The sequence below is a fragment of the Sinohyriopsis cumingii genome, chromosome 1 (assembly GCF_028554795.1).
Source record: "Sinohyriopsis cumingii isolate HCF-2022 chromosome 1, ASM2855479v2, whole genome shotgun sequence".
Taxonomy (NCBI): Eukaryota; Metazoa; Mollusca; class Bivalvia; order Unionida; family Unionidae; genus Sinohyriopsis; species Sinohyriopsis cumingii.
The window spans coordinates 138,405,001-138,431,251 of record NC_142961.1 but is presented as its reverse complement, the minus strand read 5'-3'; the positions used below and the strand labels follow the sequence as shown (position 1 = coordinate 138,431,251).

Here is a 26,251-nt window from a genome sequence, read left to right as displayed (position 1 = left end):
TTCCACTTTACGAATCTTACTCTGAGAAAGAATAAAAAAAAATAACAAAGTTGTTTACTACAACTCTTACTGGTTCTGAATCAAGGTCAGAAGCTAGGTCAGCATTAGATACAAAGTTTCTATAAAGTTGTTTACATCAAAAATAAAGATTCAGTCAGAACTGAACTCTATCAAATCCTGTAAATAAAGTTACATTACAATAGCATGTAGTGGAATAAAGAAATTTTTTGAACTAAAAAACAATTAAATTAAATCAAATATAAATTAAATCAAATATACATAATATACTTCAAATAAGAGAACCAAAGCACACACATTCATTATATATACATTACATTACTCCCTGTTCAGCTCTCATGTCTCCCTATTCCGTTCAAAAGGAGAAGTCACTTATCCCTAAAATTCAATTCTAGCTTGACCCATGAGGAGTACCAGATATTTGTAGAAACCTCAACACAATACTACACCACAAATATTGATGGATGGATCAAAATAAAGAAGATTTTGAAGGATTCACACAGACAATGCACGATAATAATGACTGCAGCAAAACCTTAAATTAGTAAACAACCCATTGATGTGTAGCCACCTACCTGTTGTAAGGGGACATAATGGGTATGTTGTTGTTGTTGTAGGGTTTAACACCATTTTTCAGCACACGAAAGGCTATACATGGTGGCCAGTATTAATGGTGGAGGAAGAACTCAAGAAAACCACAGAAAGAACCACCGACCCATGAGAACCTACTGGCACGCTTTCTCACATACCCACATTAGCCAAATCCGAGACTCGAACCCACGCAGAAAGAGGCAAGAAGGCAATGATCCATAACGAAGAGCACTTTAGACCACCCTGCCACTCGGGGCCCCCCATAATGGGTATGAGTTTCTTCTCTATGTCAATATGATATATAGACAAGAAAGAAAATATTTTGTCTTTCTGGGATTACTGAATTTGAGAGGTAGAATAATGCATTTCCTAATCAAAGGAAACGAAACATCTTCAACAGTGAAAGAAGGATTCGCAGTATGCATAATCTGATGACTGGACCAACATGCATCCTTTAATGACTGTACCAACATGCATATTCCATTGATTGTACAAACATGCATCCTCCAATGACTGGACCAACATGCATCCTCTAATGACTGTACCAACATGCATATTCCAATGATTGTACAAACATGCCTACTCTAATGACAATACAAACATGCATCATCTGATGACTGTACAAACATGCATCCTCCAATGACTATACAAACATGCATACTCTAATGACTGTATAAACATGCATCCTCTAATGACCGGACCAACATGCATATTCCAATGATTGTACAGACATGCCTACTCTAATGACAATACAAACATGCATCATCTGATGACTGTACAAACATGCATCCTCCAATGACTATACAAACATGCATACTCTAATGACTGTATAAACATGCATCCTCTAATGACCGGACCAACATGCATATTCCAATGATTGTACAAACATGCATACTCTAATGACTGTACAAACATGCATCCTCTAATGACTGTACAAACATGCATCCTCTAATGACTGTACAAACATGCATATTCCAATGATTGTACAAACATGCATCCTCTAATGACTGTACCAACATGCATATTCCAATGATTGTACAAACATGCATCCTCTAATGACTGTACAAACATGCATCCTCTAATGACTGTACCAACATGCATATTCCAATGATTGTACAAACATGCATCCTCTAATGACTGTACCAACATGCATATTCCAATGATTGTACAAACATGCATCCTCTAATGACTGTACCAACATGCATACTCTGATTGTACAAACATGCAGATTTACAATGCTGCAACCCCTTCCAAATTTGCAACAAAATCTTCGACTTATTGGCAACACAGACTAAGACCAATGGAGATTACTTCCAGGACCTCCAGTTTTCTGGCCCAAGATTTTTTTCTGCAAGCTGATATACAATTTAAAATACAATTTTGAGGGAAAATGTGTTCTTTAAATCCCTGAATTATATTTTCTAAATCCCACAAATAATTATATTTACCTCTTGGGCTTTAAAATTCCTGTTTTCTGAGAACTGGACTTCATTCCACACCACCTCCATACCTTCTTCTGTGTCCATTGCTAGAAATGCATGGTCAATTCCAGGAACATCTCGCTGCTCAACCTGAAGAGCAAATCATCCAGCATGAATGTGTATATGCATAATATGTCATGGCACACACTGGCATACCACATGTATGCATGCAAAGATCAAGTTCCAAATAAGTAATGGTAAAATGTTAGACAACATTTTAGGAAGATAAAACAGTCTGAATAAATATTAAAATACAAGACAAAAGATAAAAGGCAAAAATGTTACAATTATTTGAGATAAAACAGAAAAGTAACTCAACGATGTAAAGAATGCCCCAGGTGCAAATGTCATTTTGTGCCCAACAATTAGCTAGAGTGCACATGGTTATTACTGAGTCAAGACCTTGACAGTCTTTAAGTTACGACTCATGAGCAAAGTCCCTTAGATTGGGTTGTGGGGGCAAGAGGGTAAGGATAGCACCAAGAAAAATGTAATCAGTCTAAGGAGCAATGTGATAGTCCAAGGACCAATCTGACCAGTGTTTGTTGTACCAATCAATGGCAGGAAACATCTGACACCACCCCATGGTACAAGCAAAAGTTATGCAAAAAATGGTTATGCCAGTGATTATTTTGCTACAGCTTTTTTGCAGACTGATTTCTGATGTGATATTAAGTTTGGACACATGACTACTAAGTGGGTCCAAATTTACCCACCTGGCTGACATCTGTCCATGAGCCAAAATACAAGTGCAGTAGGCCAAGAAGCCGGGGTCAGTAGGATGCTTTTATTCAGGATTTTTTTTCAATGCTGTTGAGGTTTTTATATTTTGGCATTTTCATCCAAATTTCATAGCGTATCAGCATCTTTTCTTCAGTACAGAAAGACCTTTTTGCCAGGATGTTTCTGTCAAAGTAGTTCTAATTTTGCAGAGTTTATATTTAAAAAATATTTTTCTATTTGTAGTAATGGCAGCTATATTTGATGGTGGATCAGCATCATTTAAAAGAATTTGAAAGTCCTTCTAGCTAGGACACTTTCAAATTTGGTCAGATTCTATTAAGCTTTTTCTTGAAAGGTTTTTGTATATTTATTAACATCCATATTTAATAATAGATCTGCAATATTTGCATAAACTGGAAAGCTCTACATAGCATGATGTTTTCTTTTGGTAAATTTGGTCAAATTCTACCAAATGCATTTTGAGAAGTTGTTTAAAACTTCTAAAATTTTAGTAACGGTTGCCATATTTTATGGTAGGCTGACATCATTTGTATACATCTGAAGGACTTCATGCAAGGTTGTCAAACCTGATCAAATTCTGTTCAGTGATTATTGAGATAAAAGGTTTTTTTTCTAGTCTTAGTAACAGTGGCCATATTTCATGGTTGATCAGCATTGTATCTAACAAATTCAAAGACCTTCATGCCAGGAAGTGAAACGCCCATCACTGAAATATTCCACTGTCAATGAATTCACTCTTTGTTTTAATCTAGGGAGTGCTGTGTCCCCTCACACATCTGCTTCCACTTCAGCATCATCTGATTTTCACCTTTACAATGAAATCAGCAACATGCATCTAAACAATCTCTGATAAGAAGACGTTTAAAAAAATGATTTGAAAACATTTTAATTGTGTCCATTTAATTATCCTCCAAACAGTAAGTATGCATTGGTCTCCTGTAATAATCACATAAAGAGTACAAGATATATACCCCTTGCACTTTTCACTAGGCTGGTCATTAAAAAGACATGGGGCTTTAATTTCCAAACACACCTGTCAAAGAAATCCCAGATGTTATATTACTGCCCATTATAACCTAGTCACAATGAAATCAACTGTGTACATCAAAACAATCTTTGATAAAAATGGCTCTCACATTCAGAGCTCACAAACATCTCATGGCTAAGTTTGGAGTTGCAACTCTGAAAATCCCACATACTGCACCTAAACATATTTTAATTAAATTAAAACTGAGAAGTTAAGATATCAATATTTGAGTACATTTACATTATTATGTCTGGCAAGAAGACATAATCTGATCTCAACACTGACAATGATTTAGTGACTGACTGTCATTAGCATGTGAAATAAAGGATTGACAGGTGAAAAACAACAGGAAGTTATGTATTTGAAAAGTGCAGTAGCTATAAATGTAAACTAAAGCTGCTGATATAGGTACTTTATTGAGATTGCAGACAATAAAGCTTTGCAGAACATTGATCATAATAAACTGAACATTCTCTCTAAGTTAGCGAGAATGGATATGAATTTACAGCATAATCAACACAAGAAATGGAATCTGATGATCAAATGGTAGGACACTTGTGGTGGATTACTGGGAGATTGAGTTGATGGAATAATGAAAGGAAAATAAAAGCATTTAACATAGTGTATACACGCTGGATTTAATTTTGTTGCAATCTGCAATCTTGATTAAATATTTTGCTGTAAAGAGAAAAGATGTGCATGCTTTTTAATTATGTGTCTACTGCAGCAATGACCACGGAAGCATGAAATAACTGATTATCTCTGTAGTAAAAATCACACAGGTCATGTTGATGTTCAGCACAGACTATTTCAATAATGAGTGTAATTTTTTAGATATTTATTCTATATATCTTTAAATGACCAGTATTTATTCACTTTATTTGGACCCTCATACATCCATACAGATAGCTCCCGAATGATGTCATCAGCCACCATATTTGTGTTATGCTGGCAGACTTCCCATTGAATTTATAAGGTGTTTGGAAGTACAAATAAATTCATTGAATCTCAAGATACTGTTACAAACGATACATACATAAACCTATCACAAATCAGGCTTCCTGTTGGTATCTATATTTGTGATTTATAAGTTGATTTTTCCTCAGTGTACTTTGTTCAAAATTGTCAATTATGGTGGTCGCTTACAGGAGAAACTGCCATATTACCCATCGTCCAGGTAAACTGGGCAACATATCATCTGCTAGTGACCTTATTGGGCAGTATCAGTATCTATTCCTTTGGACAGTCATTATTTACATGCCCCAAGAAGTACATATGGAAAAATCAAAAGTTTAAGTATGTGGACATTTTTAGAAGAGATCAATGTAAAGGTAAGATCCAGTACAATCCAGATTGAATGTCATGCCCTGTGATGCCGCAATGAAGACTACTCATGTTGCTAAAGAAACTCATATTACCCTATAATGTGACAATCAGACTCAACATGCTATTTTTTTAAACCCTGTTTGGTACCTAGCCACAACTGTAAAAACAAAAGATAATTTTCATCTGGAAGTCTTTGGATGACAGTTAAGCTGCAGAGCATTCAATAATCATGATTTGTTAAACAAAATTAGTATTACATTTTAAAACAATTAAATTTAATTTATGACGAGTAATGTTGATACATGATCTGCATGACTTTTATTACAATTCAGGTACAATGTAAAACTCGGAGTTGAGATTAAACTTGTTCTTTGAGAATTACAGTATTCTGGTTACCACCTGGCAAATCCTTCAATATTACCAAGCATGTGAATAAGTGCCCCTACTCGGCACCAGACGTGTAGAAAGAAAAAGAATTGTCTGTGAATATGAATTATGAAAACAAAAGAAAAGAGATGAGGAAATGCCTTAACGGGAAATATGTTCGCTGCTCTGATGAACCTTTAATAACGGATACTTTTCTGGCATAAGTGGGTTCTTTTCTTCAATTTTTCAATTAGAAAATACTGATTCAAAATAGGTCTTTTAAAAAATGACAAGTCAAAGGACCAAAGATTTCCAATTGGCATATGTAGTAAAGTTGTCGAGATTCGCACCTCTTCTCTTCTCTTTTGCCAACGACCACACGGGCTTTCATCTAGCACTTCGCTTTCCTCATCCGTATCCTCGTCTGCACTGACTGGTGCCTTTTCTTGTTCCGTCTCAGCCATTTTGATAGTTATTTGTTAAAATTAAGGGAAAAAATACTTTATTTCTACGTTAATAGATGTTGATAAGATCACTAAATTCATTGGAGGCCATCGACTGCTTTTCTGTAATATATTTATATTCAAGAAAGGAAAATAATATTTATATATTGAAGACCAGTCGATATAGACTTAATTAGTAAAGAGGACTAAAAAGAACACGTCGGAGAAAAGAAAACTAAAAACCAGTCTGAAACCTTGAACTGTATTCGGTCTGTTTCTACTTTAATCCCTATTTTCTTTAATTGTACATGCTCAATGCTAAGCAGACAGCTATGACAGCGCTATTGATTTTCCGACTTCAGTGCTGTACCTTCAAACACACGGTGTTTTTATTGAGAAACTAATCATGTTTCAACATCTTCCCGGTTGCAGCGGGAGAGAACTTCCGGGCAGCAAGATTAAAAGTGCACATGTAATATTTTGGGTCGTTATGATCAACTTGCGGAAATTGTTATGACAATTGTTGCAGGACATCGTGAAGGTAAATAGTTTAGTTTCGCACATAAAAGTCATTGAAAAGACTCTTTCGGCTTAGTATTAATAAACAGGGTTACACATAGGGTTGAGATGATACACTTGTGCTGCGTATCGTTACGATTCATGATACACAACATATGAGACGATAATTATCCCTACACCAGAGGGTCTCACTAAACACCCCAGGACACGCCAGTACTCTCCAAGAACACATAAAGACTTTATAAAATAACTAATTTAAATTTCAACAACAACACAAACAAACTGTGCATATTCAGCGATCGTTTATGTAACGGGGAAAAGTAGCGAGATCAAAGAGTTGCCAAGGGAAATAACTCCCATTTAAACCAAGAGTGTTCGTGTGCAGTAACGTGAATATTTATCAGTATTTATAAAGAATTAGCAACACCACATGAGAGCAAGACCCCAAGAAAATTTGCAAGGCATTTCGACCCCAAGACACTTCAAATCCACTCAAGGGACAATTCGCTCCCAATTTATGCATATTTAAAACAATAATTAGCACTAATATTAATTTCCACTAATAACACCATTATTCACTGACATCTGCAATTAAATAAGATACCAGCACATCTCTAAGTCGCCAAAAAAGATGTCAACAGTTAAATATAATTCACTTTTATTATTATGAATGCATGCTAATCTGAATGAAAAGAAGTCACATTTACCACACACTATAAATTTGCATAAAAAAATATGATTTCTTAGAAACAATAATTAGCAGACTGCTGATGGTCATTTCCACTAATCACGGTTTTTCAGTGATGTCTGCAATTATATAAAAAAAATATGTAAGCAGTTAATTATAATTAAAATCACTTTTGTTAAGTTAATGCAAGCTAATTTGAATGAAAAGAAAAAGGTTTAAAAATTAAATGCACCACATGCTTTAAATTTGTACAAAAGGGCCGAAAATTTTCATTACATGCCAGTTTTTATCCTAAGCTTTTATAAAGGTGTTTGGCATACTTGTGTGTAAATTTTGGATTAATTTATAGTAAATACAGTTTATATTGTGACATTTCGATCAGAAATTTTTGGTATAATATGAACTGAATTGTGTTATTTGTGACAATGGCATTTTATCCATGTGTAAAATATTATAATCATGTCAGGCCTCACCAGCTTGCTTTGTCTTGTAATAGATGCGGGAAATGTCAGCATAGTATTTGCGATACAGGCTAGTGTAATGATTCATTATATTTTTTATTTTGTTAGTCTTCCTCTCTTAAATATTTATTTATTTATTTATTCATTTTCTGAGTTGAAGATACCAAGTAGCATAGATGTTGCTTGTATATTCATACATTTTAGATAAAAAAAATATATATATAATGATTTTATTCCTTCAAGCTTACCAACATCATACAGTTCTAGACTTTATTTTTAGAACATAATGTAAATAATTAAATATTTAATTAATTAAAGATTAGCAAAAAATCTTATTAATTTTAATATTTCAGACTGATTCCAACATTCTTTGCAGTAATTGCCAAGTATTAAATGTTTGACTTTAAATATCGATAAATCATGTTCAGTAGTTTCAAAGGTATTTTATGTATAAATTAATTATTACTGAGCATGAAGTTAATAGCGAAATTTTCTATTCAATAAATCAATGCTATGATTACAGATACATTTAAATTCTTAATAATATTTAACTTTCCAAAACACAATATATATTTTATGATTAGCAGGATATAATAATAATAGCCTTATTAATTACGGTGTATTTTCCATTTTGTGATTTCATGTACTTTGATTTATGTATACATTTAATTTCCTGAAGGAAGTTTGCAAAAAGCTCTGTCTTTTGCTTTCTGGATTTGCATCTCCAGACTCTGTTATGTATCTGGCAAGTGATAATTCCCACTGTCGTGAAGGGAAACTTCTACATCCATAAAATGGAGCTGTTTCACGCTGAAAAGTTTATATATTAGGTTTGGCACGTGTTGTGGTTTCCAGTCAGCGGAAAGTTTTGGAATGTTAGTGATGGACTCTGCATTGTCATTAGTCAAATTCACGCATTGAGCATTTTTGAAGCTAGGTTTTTGAAAAAAATATTTCTGAAATCTTGGTTTCAATTTATTTCTATGGTGCAAATGTCGGATGCTGTCCTTTGATGATTCTTTCCAGAAGTTCCAATCAACTTTCAAAATCTATTGTAGTATTTCCGTCTGTGATGCCACAAGTACCAAATATTTGGGTCATTATTATATTACATTCACACTTTTCCACCCATATTTTATTTTGAAGGAAGTACCTGACATTATCCTTCAGATGTTTGCTGCAATGATAGCATGTAGCCTAGGGGAATACAGGCTCTTTTGGCTTGGTTATACTCTTCTCATCATCACTTCCACACTCCATCATTTCAGGCACTCTTACTTCCACGGATTCAACAACTCTATCTAGCTCTGTACAGAGATCTCGGAAATGCTTAATTATGCGTATTTGGATGACAATTTTTTTTTATCTGGGACTCATAAAATCACTGAGGCGGGAGTCCTCCGTACGCATGTAATAGCTGTGCAGCAAAATTCAAAGACTTGTAGTCCTGCTTCAGCCACCTGCTTTGTGGGAAAATGTGTTGATCAGTTAGCTGTGTTGATATTTACAATGACAGAATTCAGTGACTGAAAGACCCCATGATACATACATGTTGCCATTTTATAAGAGTACATAAAAAAGAACATGATGCAATAGTTGGGCAGCAAGTTCAAAGGCTTTGACTGGCGGCCAGGTGGGAAATTGTACTGATATTTACAGTGATTGAATTCAGAGTCAGAAAGACCCAGAGATGTACATGTGGTCATCTATAAAAGTACATCAAATAAACAACTTTAGCTTTTGTTATTGTGTTCATTTCTGGATGTATCGAAATAAGTAGTGCACGAGAATCAAGACATGTTGAGACTTAGACAAAATGCCAATTGTAAATTTGGATAAGTATTTTGGGGTTAAATGGCAAACTTACGAAGATTGTAACGAGATTCAGAAGAGTGCTAAAGCTGCTAGAATTGATAGTTCGGATAGGACAGTAGCTAAGTGTAAGAAAGTATGTGATGCCTAGCTTAGTGTTTGGAATAAATCCTTACTTGGAGTGACAAAATTCAGTATCACTCTGATGGACGAACAAGAGCTATTCAAGAGGTACATTGACTGACCATACCTTTTTTTTAAATGCCCCTCGCCTTAGCCCGGTTAGTTCTAGTGTTTTGTAGCTAGGCCAAGTTTTGATATCAATTACATTGACAAACAAACTCCTGCCCATTCACAAGCGTATGTTTTGATAGCTGATTGACCATTAACCCTTTTTCGAGTAAGGTAGCAACTATCAAATTCCTGCATGATATCCTTTGATGATAAAACATACAAACATGTTTTTTAAGATCAGAATCGGTGATCTGGATATATATTAACTGCCTCTTGTACACTATTTCGTCATAAAATTAGTTTGAAACTGTAAGTGAACCAGTAGGCCTAACGGGAAATAATGGCAGTCTTCGCTGAGTCTGGGATGTACCAGTTTATTAGATTGTCTGTTTTCGTACATCGTCGAGCAAATATTTTCAGCAAATGATGTAGGTCATAAACGTAGAGGACAGTGCAGTGTTGTGGAATTCGCGAGATGCACTTTAAGGTCTAAGCTGTTTTCCGACTTGACACATATTTGCGAAAATACGGGGAAAAAACAGCAAATCAGATACTATTTAACCATTGCCTAAAATTACTACAAGAACGTAGACAAATAAATAAACCATACATTTGCAATCCTGTCAATTGACTGTTGTAATGAAGCTATATTAAAGTGAGTGATTACATTACGGAAACCTCTCCATCTAAAAATAGATGCACTCATGTCTGTGTTGATTCTGTAGGAAAGAAGGGACTGCAACTTTTGATGGTGGGATTCCTATTTTTACCAAACTGGGAGTCCTGTACTCCTTGTTTTAAAATCCTAGCGAGATCTCTGTCTGTAGCAATATGTTCCAGAAAGCTCATGTAAGTTCTGTAAAAAGCATCTGTGTACAGAAGGAAAGGATCAATGCATATCAGTTGTTTGTTTGTACTGTTTCTGACGACTCTTTGATATGTTATACTATCGTTTTACTCATCAATAACTCTTTGATACTTTATACTATCGTTTTACTCGTCAATAACTCTTTATACAATTTGTTTTGTAAATATAATGCGAAGAAACGATTTGCTAGAGAACTCAATAATCAATAAAGTGTTCCATTTATGATAGAAAGAAACCATGAAACATTTGTTTGCAAATGTGTTGTTGTGAAACATTTTTTGCTTAGGTTTCACATTTTTGTAGAATGAAGATTAGAGTGCATTTAAAGATTCCTGAAAATCATATTTTATTTAAATAATTCTTGCCAGCCAAATTTGGTAAATCTAGTATTATTACTAGCAGTATATATTATGGTTAGATTGAAATATATTAGAAAAAAAACTTCAAGATCTCTACTTTGATTTGGTATTTCTTTTAAAATTTGTCAGACCTGGAAGATCCAAAAGTGCAAAAGTTTTTACGAAATGGAATCATGTGATGACATGTTATTGTGAAATAGAGCAGTGGCTATGAAACTGAAATAATGTGATCACTGAATGAGGTGTTGACTCTGAGAAAATAACTCTTTCTCTCACGCTCTTCTTCGTGTCTCTATGAAGGCAAGTATGCATATTGTGTGTAGATAAGTGTGTATGCATATATGAATGTGTTTTGCACATGAATATGCTTGCTGTGATATTTATTTTTGTAGTACAGTAATGCTAATATTTTCATATATGTTGATATGTAATCTTGAAATTACTAATGCAAACTATGCCTTTTTATATTCACCAGTTCCTCTCTTCTTATTTTCTTTTGTTTTATCTTCCCCCTTGCTTGTCTTATGGTTTAAATAATGTACCAAGATTTATATATCACATGCATGTAGTTTTAATCTCTATGTCAATAATAAAATTAATTTTAAAAAAAAACTATTCTTTCTTGCAAACAAAACCAGCTGGACAATTATCAAGATGATACATGTTATTAATAGAGCTCAGTTTGAAATTGATGTTTTGTGTCACTTAAGCTGTGCTTGCAATTGAGCCTTGAGTCAATACTTTAGTTACTATGATAATGATTGATTAATCATCATTGGCCAATTGGTTTATGAAGATGAACTCTTCTAAAATGACCAACACTTCACATATACTCTCCCCAACTTTATGGACAGCGTTCTTTTGCATACCAGGGCCCAGCAATGTGGAATGAATTGCCCACTGAACTTAGACAGAAAGACACAGTGATCACATTCAAGAGGGCTCTCAAAACTCACTTATTTTGATTGCAAGAACAAACTTAAAAACCTACTAATGTTTCCTACCTTAAATATTTTCACCATGTTTTTTTTAATGTTTTCTAATTTCATGGTGTTTGTTTTGTAATCATATTATTATATGTTTATTTATCTTAAAGGTAGTTGTCAAATGTTGTAAAGCGCTTAGAGCTTCTAAAGATTAGCTGCTATACAAAGTCCTCATTATTATTATTATTATTATTGTGTCATTTTCATGCAAAACAAAAATTACCATGACGTAGCTGGTCCTGACTTTTACCTTGATTTATTTTCAGCCCAAATATGACAAAGGGAGGAAAAAGCGCTGCAACTATTCGCCGACGGAAGATAAAGCATTCACAAAATGACTTGGAGCAGAAGCGTAACAATTGCAGCCTTACGCCTCTTCCATCAGGAGATGAGGAGGAAATTGATGAGCAGGATGAGTGTTACATGTTTGATGACAGCATTCTGGGACCATCAGTTGTCAAAAAGATTATGAGCTCGGAGAAGAAGCTATTTCTGTCACTGGTGTCCATCAGAGTTGTGAACAGTCTTTTTCTTCAGACCCACTATGTTCCAGATGAATACTGGCAATCTTTAGAGGTGGCACATAATATGGCTTTTGGGTAAAAGCACCTTGAAGATAAAGTTTTATTTGCATCCTCTTTTGATTTTTCTGGGCTTAGACCTGCGTGTTTTTTTTATCAGTTCATGTTTTCCACACATTCAGAGAAGCATTGACAGATTGCGATGCAGTCCGTACATGCAATTGGACCTACATAAATTCAAAGAAGCTGAACTCGTACACCTTCAAAGCTAAACATGTGAAACCTGAGTCAGTGATGATTCCATTGGTGAAGATTGTGCATTTTTTATCTTATCACTATGGTGGGGCTAGGAGGTTGTGGATTTTTATTTCATCCCTGTAGTCGGGCTAGGGCTTTGGGGAATTGTGATCTAACCCCTGTGGTGGACTTAGGGTGTTCTGTACATTTTATGCAGTTTCTAACGACTGCAACAAAGACAAATGCCATTTTGGATTGTGCATTTGTCTTCTTATGCCCCATAAGTATGTACATGACTGTAGGGTGGGAATCATGAAACAAACCAAGCTATGACTCTGAGCTATGTCACTAGGGGCTTTAAGGGTATAAGTTTAGTAGGTATATATGGTTGTGAGGTGGGGATCTCGGTATTTTCTATGTTATATAACCATGGGGCTATAAGGCTTTAAGTTCCAGGGGGTAGAGAAAGACTCTTAGTATGACCCAGGGAACCCAGCCTTACATGTATTCACACTAGCCATACATGCCTATTCTTAGGCATGTGAGACAAACAACTCTGGATTTATCTGAAATTAATATAAAGTCACTATTGTCCCCCCTTAAAACAAGATCAAAATTGTTGCATAAAGTCCCAAGGTTTTTGAAAGCGCACATAATAATAACTACACATCTGGCATGCGTGATCAGTGACCCAATTGTCACAGTGTGAGGCTGGAACCACTGGATCACACCCGGGTTTTTCCCTCTCTCTCAGGAATTTGACCCATTGGTCATAACTTATAAACTGTTCTGAGTCCCACCATATAATCATGTATACACTTACTTGGCATAAGAAGACTAAATTTGTAGCTGCAGTTGACATTGGCCTCAGAGTTTGATTTTCAGCATTCCGTAACATTTACAAGAGTTATGCCCCATTTGTCCATCCTCCTGGCTTTATTTCTCACATCATTTCTTTACCAAGTGTTGTTTGATATCAACCAAATTCGACATCCTTTACATGAGTTATAGTCCTGGTCTCCTGTGTCACACCACTAAATGGTGATGAGACTGCTTCAAAATTGACAATTACCTATTGAAAACTCAAACTTTTGCCACAGGGGAGCATTTGATAGTAAACATTTCGCAACTTAGGATCCATGAAAATGTGACTTGCAAATGTCTATGGTTTATATATTACTTTTGTGTCAGGTAAATATTATAAATCACATTGCTCATTGTCTCCATTTGCTAACATATTTTCCCATACACCTGTTATTGTGTAATTCCTATGCACTTGTTATTGTGCAATTCCCATGCACCTGTTATTGTCTTACAGACTTTACAAGTCACAGGACCCATAATAATTATCTGACATAATGATGAATAATCCAATAAAATCCACAAGGATATATTTCCATGGATCATTTGTTGGGGTCAGCAAAATGGGGGCTTTCCAATTAACTAATGTTGCCTATCTATAGAATGATGTTATCAACAGGAGTTATTGTTCCTGATTTCAATCCTTCTTACTTTGGTTTATGGTGCATTACTTTAGCAAGGATTGTTGGTTTTCAGCCAAATTGGCTTGCAGTTTTATATTTATGAGACCTTGACTGGTTTCAACCAAATTGGTATCCAGCTTTATATTGATGAGACATTGACTGGTTTTCAGCCAAATTGGCATAGAGCTTGATATGATGAGACATTGACTGGTTTTCAGCTGAATTGGTATCCAGCTTTATATTGACAATACATTGACTGGTTTTCATCCTAATTGGCATCCAGCTATATATTGATGAGACATTGCCTGGTTTTACAACAAAATTGGCATGCATCTTTATTTTGATGAGACCTTGACTGGTTTTCAACCAAAACTGGCATGCAGCTTTACATTGATGAGATCTTGACTGGTTTTACAACCAAATTGGCATATGTATTGATGAGACCTTGTCTGGTTTTCAATCAAATTGGCATTTAGCTTGATATAATGAGACGGTGACTGGTTTTCAAATGAATTGTCATCTAGCCTTATATTGATGAGACTTTGACTGGTTTTACAACAAAATTGGCATGCAGCTTTATATTAATGAGACATTCACTGGTTTTCAACCAAATTGGCATGCAGCTTTATATGGTGAGACCTCGACAGAGTTTCATTCTCAGTATTCCAGAGTATCATTAAGAAAGAGTTATTAATGTTGATTACCTCCCTTGCTGTCTTTGTTTTCTGCTGCATTAGTTTCCCAAAAATTGTTGGATGTATGCATCTTTATATTGATGAGATATTGAATGAGATTCACATTATCAGCTAAATGAGTTATGGTCCTAACTTTGCTTTTAAAAAATGTTTCAGCCAGACTTATGATGCTCATTTTATTTATGCAATCTCAAGCATTCTGTGTTTATTTAGAGGAGTTGTGGTCCCTGAATTCCAATTCTTCTAACAAAAGTTCTCTATGTATGCAATGCTGAGCAAATTATTATAATTGGGGTGGGGTGGGGGGCGGGTATTGAGAATCTACCGTCAACAATAAGCTGAAGTTTGAAATGAAATCTCCTTTTTTTTTTTACTTCTTTGAAGCTTTCAATGTGTTTTTTTCAAAACAAATTCAGCATTAGAATTTTGATGAGAATCCAAATTGCACAAAACGTTTATGTTGAAAACATTCTAGTGAAGACATTTATTTGACTTTGCTTCAGATTGTTACTGTATTAAAAAATAGATTGGCTGTGTTTGAAAGTAGAATGACAGTGTAATTTAGTCTTGTACCAGACACAAAAGAGTAGGCTGTGAAAAGTACACATGGTTAAAGTTATAAGTGATTTTTCCTGCAATAAAATAGTTTGTTCTGTGTGTATATATTTTTGGCTTGTTTTCTTCTTAAAATGACATTAACATTTCCCTGCAGGTATGGGTACCTAACATGGGAGTGGAAGGAAGGTCTCAGAGGATACCTGTACCCATCTATTTTTGCCCTGCTGTACAAGCTTTTGGCTGTATTTGGTTTAGACAATCGACTTCTACTGGTAAGTTTTTCCATGACCATTAAGAACCCAGAAACAGATTTATTAATTGAAATGTCAGCAATCTCAATTATGTACTAAAATGTGTTTCATGCACAAGGACTTTTTATATACATTTATAAAGATATACATTTATTTATGCAAAGAAATAAATGCTTAACACATTAACCACTGAGCCAAACAGCTAGGCAGTCCCCTGAAGCATACTTGCAGAGATCACCTAGAGCAGTGTTAGCCTTTCCAGAGCCTGTATCCCTGAGACTAGCCGACAGCAATTGGCTTGCAGATTTTTATAGAGGGGGCTACTTGCAATAAAATTGTTATTATTTTATTTGTATTCATTTAATTCAGCTGAAATTTGGCACAGCAGTTCTCAATAAACTTACATACATAATGGTATATATTTCATGCTACATGCAGAAATAAAATTAATGCATGATGGTGAAAACAAATGATGTACTTGCCAATTTGCTTCTCTTGCCGTAAATAATCCATAAAATCCATTATGAATTCACACAGAATTATTAACACCATCAACATATGAAATAATTATATTTTATGTACACAGAAATTCCACTTGTCGTCTCTTGTAAACTGAACATCCTGTGAATACTGTACACAAATGGGCATATTTTACTTGCTCTTTACTTACCTTTCTTCCTTAGAACTCTCACAGAAATTTTTAAAACTAATAAAACACTTAACAAACCTTGAACTATGAACACTCATATTAACAACATATATTTCCCAAACATTTATTTAACGATTGTTCAAAAGAAAATAAAGCTCCACGAAATCAAATTCATTTTCATCAATGTCTAAATCCGTTGCTGGTCCTTTGTATAGCCTCTTGTCAATGTGTGTTTTATTATTTACGATCATCAATCAGCTCTACTTTCATTTTCTTCTTCTTCTTCAACATTCTCTTTCTCGTCACTACCACTGTTATTTCCAGTAGCTTTTTTGATGTCACTATTGATCTCGTCTGATTAAAATCCAGAAAATTCTTCATCAGAATCTGTCAAGTAAAAGTCTGCTCCCAGTTGCTGATTCTCGTCAATTTGCATCATTTTAAAATCGAAATATTTTCACTAAATCAACTGATATCAAAATGATTGTTTTTTCTCCCTTTGTTCAGCAATGTGCGTTCTATCTATGTAAGCTAAAATTGGATTTGTTAAACTGCCTGCATTAGTAGGAAATGGCTTTAAATCAACCAATGGTTTGCACCGAGTTAACTCGTCGTGCGGGAGAAAGGCCTTGCTAAATGCTGCCTCTTAAAGTCGGCACTCGGGATACAAGCTATGCAAACTCAGCCACTTTAGCGAGGCACGCGGGAGATCAGGGATGTAAAGTACAATGAGTATACTCGTCGCCAGGGGTTAATGTGTTAAAAGGTAGATATCTTAAGTATCATTGATGTAAAAAAAAATAATCTATTTTTCTTACATGGTCTGCTTGAAATTTGTAAATAACATGCGAGCTACCTCTTCAACCCTGTCAAAAATAATTGACCAGGTCATCTCTATTTATTTACAATATTACTTTGTAATTGTAAGTCAACTGCTGTCTTGTCACTTCTCCTTTCAGTATGTGAGTCTTACTAGCCTGATAACTAAGTCCTATGAGCCTGTGAAATGTTACAGATTATGTTCTTCAGATATTTGCCTGTGGGATCACTGGTAACTTTGACCATCATTCATGTCCATTCACAGTTATTTACAGCTACTTCTTCAAAACTACTTGACGAGTTTTCTCATAATTTTGCATCAAGGCCTTTCAGATTTGTTCAGTTGATGCCAATCCAACATCAGATGTGGCTTTAAATGGCTTCTTTTCAAAATCTGCTGATCCAAGTTTGAACCATTTTGACAGAAAGCATCCTAACGCCTTTCACGTTTTGCAAAATGATGCATATTCACCATCCCCAAAAAAGATGATGAACTTTAGATGACTTGTCACAAACTGCTAGGCAGAATTTGACCAAATTTGAGAAAGCATTCTTGCATGAAATCCTCTGAACTCTGCAATAATTGATGTATATTTTCCTTCAGATATGGTTGATATTACTAAAAATATAGAAACCTTTAAATAAATTTGACAAAATTTGACAGAAGGCATCCTTGTATGAAAGGCTTATATTACAAATAATGACAATCTACCATCACATATGACTGCCACTAACAAAAAAGAAAAACTTTAAACAACTTATTTCAAACAATGCAAAACAGAAATTTGACAAAGTTTAATTGAAAGGCAAAGGTTGAAAATATTTAATTTAGTCACTTGCCACTTTAGAACTTTTGTCAGTTCTGCATAAAGTTTGCTCAGTATATATATATATATATATATATATATATATATATATATATATATATATATATATATATATATATATATATCAGCTGCCAGGTGTAAGTCAAACCGCATTATGATGATTGTCTGCTGAATTATATCAAATCAAAGCAAGTGAATGGGGAATATTACTATTTCTGTTCTCCTTGTTTCACTGGTTACCTGTAATTAGCATTCATTTGTACATCATGAATAGTAATGAGCTGCCATTGCTGACTTGGTAATGCATCACAGGTTGAATATATCAAGCAGTACCTTCATTTAGTTGAAGGCATACAGTCAGAAATTGCAAGGCAGAATTGTATGCCATAATTATTCAGAATTTGCCACCTGAGCTTACAGAAATTGTGAAGTTGTTGGAAACCTCATTGGTTGTCAGACAGCAGAATGTGAATCATGTTTTTTTGTGGGCAAGTAGAGCAAGTGATTCATGTTTTTTTGTGGGCAAGTAGAGCAAGTGATTCATGTTTTTTTGTGCGCAAGTAGAGCAAGTGATTCATGTTTTTTTGTGGGCAAGTAGAGCAAGTGATTCATGTTTTTTTGTGGGCAAGTAGAGCAAGTGAATCATGTTTTTTTGTGGGCAAGTAGAGCAAGTGATTCATGTTTTTTGTGGGCAAGTAGAGCAAGTGATTCATGTTTTTTTGTGGGCAAGTAGAGCAAGTGATTCATGTTTTTTTGTGGGCAAGTAGAGCAAGTGATTCATGTTTTTTTGTGGGCAAGTAGAGCAAGTGATTCATGTTTTTTTAAAGAGACTTACCATGAGCTTATGTCTGAAAAAGTATTTGAGTACTGGAACAATTAGATAATGGTTGACATTCGGACATGGAGGAAAACATCTCTTTATATGAAATATTTTAAGAAACAAATAAGTACATGAGTCAGTTTAATATTATTTTTGTTGTTTCTTTTCATATTTCAAGTACAGCAGTTTCATTGTTGGTTCAGAATAATAGTAAAAAATAACCAGGGCCCATTCAGGCGCATGATATTGGAGTCAGGGCTAGTTGATTTTAAGAAAGGTTTTGTGATTTTTTTTTTTAAAGTCACTTGCGCTGCACCTTTGTCTGAACAATTTTTCTTTGAGCACGATGTGACAAGATCGAGTTTAAAACAGTTGTTTTATCATACTGCTAGTATTTATTTCTGCTGGTAGCTAATTTTTCTTACGTAATTTCCAGTTTGGTAAGATGGGTGATCCCAGAAATAGCTTGTGGTAATTTTGAAATATGGTGCTTTAACTAATATTTAGTACAAGTATCCAAATTAGTAGCTATTAGTTGGTAAAGTACAAAAGTAATTCTTCTCCACCTCAGCTGTCTTGACTAAAAATCATATACATCTTTGATTTTTCTTCTCAGATAAAGCTCCCAAGAGTTCTACAAGCTATTTTAGCAGCATATGGTGACCTGTACCTTTACAAGTTGTCATGGAAACTGTGTGACAGAGCTACAGCACAGTGGACATTGTTGTGTCAGATCTTATCCTGGTTCACTCTCTACTGTGCCACCCGCACTCTGACTAATTCTGCAGAAGGTTCTCTCTGTGTTATAGCACTGTACCACTTCCCATGGCCTGGTCTTCCAGAAAAAGGGTGAGTTTTACCAGTCATTTGACACATAAGCAGAGAGAAGATAACTATCCCCAGTAGGTTTATGCATGACTATGCATGTAAAATATAATTATTATTGTTAATACTGACTATGCTTGAAAAATATAATTATTATTTTTAATACTGACTATGCATGTAAAATATGATTATTATTTTTAGTACTATGTATTGAAAAATATAATTATTATTTTTAATACTGACTATGCATGTAAAATATAATTATTATTTTTAATACTGACTATGTATTAAAAAATATAATTATTATTTTTAATAATGACTATGCATGTAAAATATGATTATTATTTTTAATACTGACTATGCTTGAAAAATATAATTATTATTTTTAATACTGACTATGCTTGAAAAATATAATTATTATTTTTAATACTGACTATGCATGTAAAATATGATTATTATTTTTAGTACTGACTATATATTGAACGATATAATTATTATTTTTAATACTGACTATGCATGTAGAATATAATTATTATTTGTAGTACTGACTATTCATGCAAAATATAATTATTTTTTTTAGTACTGACTGTGCATGTAAAATATGATTATTATTTTTAGTACTGACTATGTATTGAAAAATATAATTACTATTTTTAATACTGACTATGCATGTAAAATATAATTATTATTTGTAATACTGACTATGCATGAAAAATAAAATTATTATTTTTGATACTGACTGTGCATGTAAAATATAATTATTATTTGTAGTACTGACTATGCATGCAAAATATAATTATTATTTTTAGTACTGACTATGCATGAAAAATATAATTATTAGTTTTAGTACTGACTATGCATGAAAAATCCATATGGTGAATGATGAACTGTCATGCCACTTTTGCAAGATGGTAGTCTTACAGGACAAGTTTCATTTTAGGAAAATTCATTATCATCTACAGAGTCGAATGAGTAAATTGATGTTGGGAAATTAAAAGTTCTAAGTCACTAACTCTGAAGGACAGGGAGTCAAATAAGTAAATTGATGTTGGGAAATTCATAATAATGAGTTAATACTGTATATGATATCTCTACATAAAGGTATTATAGTGAGGTAGTACTATATATAAGATCTCCACATGAAGTCATAGTGAGGTAGTACTGTATATAAAATCTCCACATAAAGACATTATAGTGAGGTAGTATTGTATATAAGATCTCCACATAAAGTCATAGTGAGGTAGTACTGTATATAAAATCGCCACATAAAGACATTATAGTGAGGTAATACTTGATTTAAGATCTCTACATAAAGGCTTAGTGAGGCAATACTGTATATAAAATCTCCACATAAAGGCATAGTGAGTTACTACTGTATATAAGATCACATATTACAGACATACCGTATATACTCGCGTATAAGCCTGTTCGCGTATAAGCCGACCCCCCCCAACTGAATTGGTAAAATTGTTATAAAGTGCATGACCCGCGTATAAGCCGACCCATAATTTCTAGACTACCAGTACATCACAAGATGCACAAAGTGAGTTCTGAATACGTTTATTTAGGCAAATCACATTATTAAATAAAATGAAAGTAAGAAAGCTAATTTATATGTTGAAATAAAAACAATTCAAAAGTGTTAAGTCTTAATGGAAATTTAATTAATCCTCATTCTAAAATCATGAATTGTAAAAGTTCTATCACTTTTAGAATCCTTCAAAATCAGGCTCTGTATCAGACTCGTCAAACAGTTCACGAAACTCGGCTTCTGTTACAGGCATGCTTTCATCATATACGTCGTCATTGTCATGGTCATCCGATGGTGTGTTGTTCTCCTTCTCGCTCTCCTCGTCATTGTCGGATTGAAATATAGCATCATCCTCTGTTCCATCCATGGCATTGCTGATAGCACTTCCTGAATGATTTTGCAATCTTTTCCGATGGAATTGAGTCCCACACTTCTTTTACCCACTTGGCGACCAAATCGATGTCCGGCCTCATTAAATTCTTGCCTTTTGTCATTTTCACAGCCCCTGAACAAACCCATTCTGCCCACATCTTTCATAACTTGTCCTTAAAAGGTTTGTTAAGGCAGACATCAAGAGGTTGTAACACTGATGTTAAACCTCCTGGTATCACAGCCAGTGTTGTTTTCATTTTCTTTGCGGCCTTTTTTACTTCATCGGTCTTGTGTGCACGAAACATATTCCATACAAGCATTGAAGGTTTCCGAAGAATTGCACCTGGTCTCTTGTATATAGTGGTAGTATACTATTTATATACCTTATCCTGTAATTATTTCCATGTGTGGTTGGTTATCAATTTGTATTTGATAATTATTTATCATTGTTGTTTATTTGTGTGTGTTTTTTAAACTACTGGTAGTGTGATTCAATTGATAAAAATATGATTGGTTTCAGCGTGGACATTATTCAAGTATTGTGACAGTTTATAACTTTGAGCAGAAACCATGTCGACTACCATATCTCATTAAACAATACATCTGAGAGTCGGCATGTATTAGTAAAGTCATTGGCATTGTGCAGCAAAACAAACCTATTATCCCCGAGGCATTTACACAGATTAAGCATATGGTAGCTATTGTACAACACTCTACAGCTAACAACCACTTTGCTTTACAAACAACTAAACAAAAGTAGTATACAAACTGTGGCTGCCGATTACTTCTAAAACGCCTGTCAAAGAAATCCCACAAATTATATTGTTTTACAATTATTCACACTGACTCGTATATTGCCCTGTTATTTACCCTTCCTAAGCGTGCGCGCAACAAACCCCCTATGGAGCCTCTCGCTATTGTTCCTTTAAGACTATCGTAAATGTATTTCTACTCTCGATCAAAATGTTTGTCGTATATACCTTCAGTATCATAATTCTTTTATTTTTTTACGTAGATTCTTTTCATACTTACACTGAAATAAGCTAGCGTGCATTTGTACGATACTGTAGAGTTTAATGATTACTGATTAGCTGAGGGTTAAATACTTGACTGGAGATTACTAATATGGCGGTTCTTTTGGAAAATACACGTACCACCGTGGCTCAAATAACACGTATGGCTGCATTTTCTGATGGATGGACATCTGTCAAATAGACGTCAAGTACGTTAAAACATGTTTTTCATTCATTATCCTACCACTTAAGTTAGAAAAAAAATATTTGTTTCACTTCATGACAGAACAAATCTTATGATCCAGGTGGCATCATTAGGCATGTGATCTCATCTTCGGTGATCGACAGAAACAATAAATACTGGAAATCGAGGGAAAAAAGCGTTAAAATGTTCAGACTTGGACCTTGGCCCGCAGATAAGCCGACCCCCCCTTCTTCCAGGCCTTATTTTTTTCCTAAATTTTTCAACTTATACGCAAGTATATACGGTAGTGAGGTAGTACTCTATTATAAGATCTCTGCATAAAGGCATAGTGAGGTAGTACTCTATATAAGATCTCTACATAAAGGCTTAGTGAGGCAGTACTGTATGTAAAATCTCCCTATAAAGGCATAGTGAGGTAGTACTGTATATAAGATATCCACATAAAAGCATAGTGAGGTAGTACTGTATATAAGATATCCACATAAAGGCATAGTGAGGTAGTGTTCTGTATAAGATGTCCACATAAAGGCTTAGTGAGGCAGTACTGTATGTAAAATCTCCATGTAAAGGCATAGTGAGGTAGTACTGTATATAAGATACCCACTTAAAAGCATAGTGAGGTAGTACTGTATATAAGATATCCACATAAAGGCATATTGAGATAGTACTGTATATGAAATCTCCACATTAAGGCATAATGAGGTAGCACTGTATGAGATCTCCACATGAAGGCTTCGGTGTTTAGTAATATGCCGTTGTCAGACTCACTCAGAACAAAGATGTACAACATGTAAGTATACTTGCCATCATCAGTATTTATGTCAAAGCTTGTCCTATGCTGATACTGTCTCTTGGTACTGGTATTTAATCTGTGTGATCATTACTGTAACCTTGATGCATGTGTGAAAACTACTTCAGTACAAAATAGGGGGCATTGGGTGGATGAGTGTTCTAAAGCACTCACCTTTACAGGTCACTGCCATCTCACCACTCTCCAGGTGGGTTCGAGTCTCAGGCTTGGCCAATGTGTGTATGTGAGAAGCTTTCCAATAGCTTCCTGTGGATCGGTGGTTCTTACCGTGATTTTCCCAGGTTGTTCTCCACCAATTACACTAGCTGCCATGTATAGAGCTCATCATGCACTGAAAAATGGCATTAAAACCTAAACATCAACAAATATATAATACATGTAACTGGCATAAAATATCTGCATGCATGTCTACAATGTATATCAAGCATTATTATATGAGAGACTGAAAACTGTTGTAACACTTAGAGTTTAAATGTTTTGTAAACAAATATACATTTGATGTTTTAAATATGGTCTTTAGGATTTAGATACAGAATTTCATATAACCATGGTTTAATCCAGATATCATACAGATTAGTGTGGATTACATATACTAATATGTACTCACTTATAAGTCTTATAATGCATTTGCGGATCAGGATTATTATTGTTTGTTTTAGTGATTACTCCTAACAAGTTGCATGATGCAATGGCAGATCTGGGTCTGTACAACTTTTAGTTGGACTCAGATTTTGTATGTTAGCATAATCAGTAGGTTTTGTAAGTTAGTCATGGTTACTTACAATTAGTAAAAAGTCAGTTTTATTAGTAGCTCTTTCCTATGTTTGTATACTTCCAGTTATTAAGAATCCAGTTTTATCCATAGCTATTCCGTATGTCTAAATACTTTCCAGGAAAGTCACAAGTTTCAAGTATTTTTCAGTGATCAGCAATTCGAGTATCATAGACTTTCAGCCATTGGTACTGAAATTACCATCCTAAGATAAATGCTATGTTTATCTCTAAATTTTCAGGTCATCTCTTGCCAAGTTTGTCACTTTTGCCTCTTTCTCAGTGCTGGTCCGTCCCACTGCTGCCACCATGTGGATACTCCTGTGCTCGTGGCATTTACAGCAGAATAAAGATAGGCTTGTCAAGATATTAAAGACTTACTTTATAGTGGGGTATGTATATCATGATTTAGTATTTAAATATACTGTTCTTGATGATCAGATTAAAATCATTTGGGAACATTTCTGTACTGATGATAATGATTTCCCACCATTTTAACTTGAAGAACTAGTTGAATTATTGCCATAGTATCAAGCATCAGAAATCTTAAGTCTATGCAAGCTATGTTTTCATCCAGTCTTTATGTGCATGCAAGCCAGAGACAAAACTATGTCATACAATCAAACATATGAAAATTTCCCTCTTTAAAAATGTATAAATTTCCCTTTTGAAATATCTTTAGTTTGATTTTTGTATTTACCAGATATGACCACAAAGAAATCAGTGAAAGTATTTAAAATTTGAAAGCATAGAAAAATGGGAGATCTCTGCTTACATCTGTCCTATGTAATTAACAAGTTCAAAAACGTCAAATCAGTTCATGTAAATAAATAAATCTTCATAAGAGTATGAGTAATGATTCACATTTCAGATATCCATCCATTTACTACCCATCAGGTTTTATTTAAAGTCTACTACCTCTCATGCTTTATTTGAAGTCTACTACCCATCATGCTTTTTTTGAAGTCTACTACTCATTAGGCTCTATTTGAAGTCAGCAACTCATCAGGCTTTATTTGAAGTCTACCACCCATCAGGCTTTATTTGAAGTCTCCTTCCCATCAGGCTTTATTTGATTTATGCTGCCCATCAAACTATAATTGAAGTCTACTAACTGTGAGGCTTTATTTGAAGTCTACTACCCATCAGGCTTTATTTGAAGTCTACTACCCATCAGGCTTTATTTGAAGTCTACTACTCATCAGGCTTTATTTGAAGTCTACTACCCATCAGGCTTTATTTGAAGTCTACTACCCATCAAGCTTTATTTGAAGTCTACTACCCATCAGGCTTTATTTGAAGTCTACTATCCATCAGGCTTTATTTGAAGTCTACTACCCATCAAGCTTTATTTGAAGTCTACTAACCATCAGGTTTATTTGAAGTCTACTACCCATCAGGCTTTATTTGAAGTCTGCTATTCATCAGGCTTTATTTGAAGTCTACTACTTATTAGGTTTTATTTGAAGTCTACTACTCATCAGGTTTTATTTGAAGTCTGCTACTCATCTGGCTTTTTTTGAAGTCTACTACCCATCAGGTTTTATTTGAAGTCAGCTGCTCATCAGGCTTTATTTGAAGTTGACTACCCATCAATCTTTATTTGAAGTTAACTACTCATCAAGCTTTATTTGAAGTCTACTACCCATCAGACTTTATTTGAAACCTATTACCCATCAGGTTTTATTTGAAGTCTGCTACCCATCAAACTTTATTTGAAGTCCACTACCCTTCAAGCTTTATATGAAGTCTACTACCCATCACGCTTTTTTTGATTTAACTATTCATTAGGCTTTATTTGAAGTCTACCACCCATCAAGCTTTTTTTGAAGTCTACTACCTATCAGGCTTTATTTGAAGTCTACCACCCATCTGGCTTTATTTGGAGTCTACTACCCATCAGCCTTTATTTAAAGTCTGCTACCCATCAGGCTTTATT

General features: G+C 34.5%; 2 protein-coding genes across 2 annotated transcripts in view; one reads left to right on the top strand and one right to left on the bottom strand.

Annotated features, from left to right (window-relative positions):
* LOC149807941 (nuclear receptor-binding protein-like) overlaps window positions 1–6,108 on the bottom strand; it is an 85,734-nt gene extending 79,626 nt beyond the window's left edge. Inside the window, exons 1-2 of the mRNA XM_089972198.1 lie at window positions 5,904–6,108; window positions 2,058–2,180 (exon numbers count right to left, since the gene is read on the bottom strand). Of these exons, the coding sequence (XP_089828324.1) occupies window positions 2,058–2,180; window positions 5,904–6,017 (237 nt within the window). The 5' untranslated portion in view covers window positions 6,018–6,108. The remainder of the gene's footprint in view (window positions 1–2,057; window positions 2,181–5,903) is intronic.
* Window positions 6,109–6,298: 190 nt separating this feature from the next.
* LOC149807940 (GPI alpha-1,2-mannosyltransferase 3-like) overlaps window positions 6,299–26,251 on the top strand; it is a 55,697-nt gene continuing 35,744 nt past the window's right edge. The window contains exons 1-5 of the mRNA XM_089972184.1: window positions 6,299–6,537; window positions 12,190–12,522; window positions 15,573–15,690; window positions 19,401–19,633; window positions 24,555–24,704. Of these exons, the coding sequence (XP_089828310.1) occupies window positions 12,197–12,522; window positions 15,573–15,690; window positions 19,401–19,633; window positions 24,555–24,704 (827 nt within the window). The 5' untranslated portion in view covers window positions 6,299–6,537; window positions 12,190–12,196. The remainder of the gene's footprint in view (window positions 6,538–12,189; window positions 12,523–15,572; window positions 15,691–19,400; window positions 19,634–24,554; window positions 24,705–26,251) is intronic.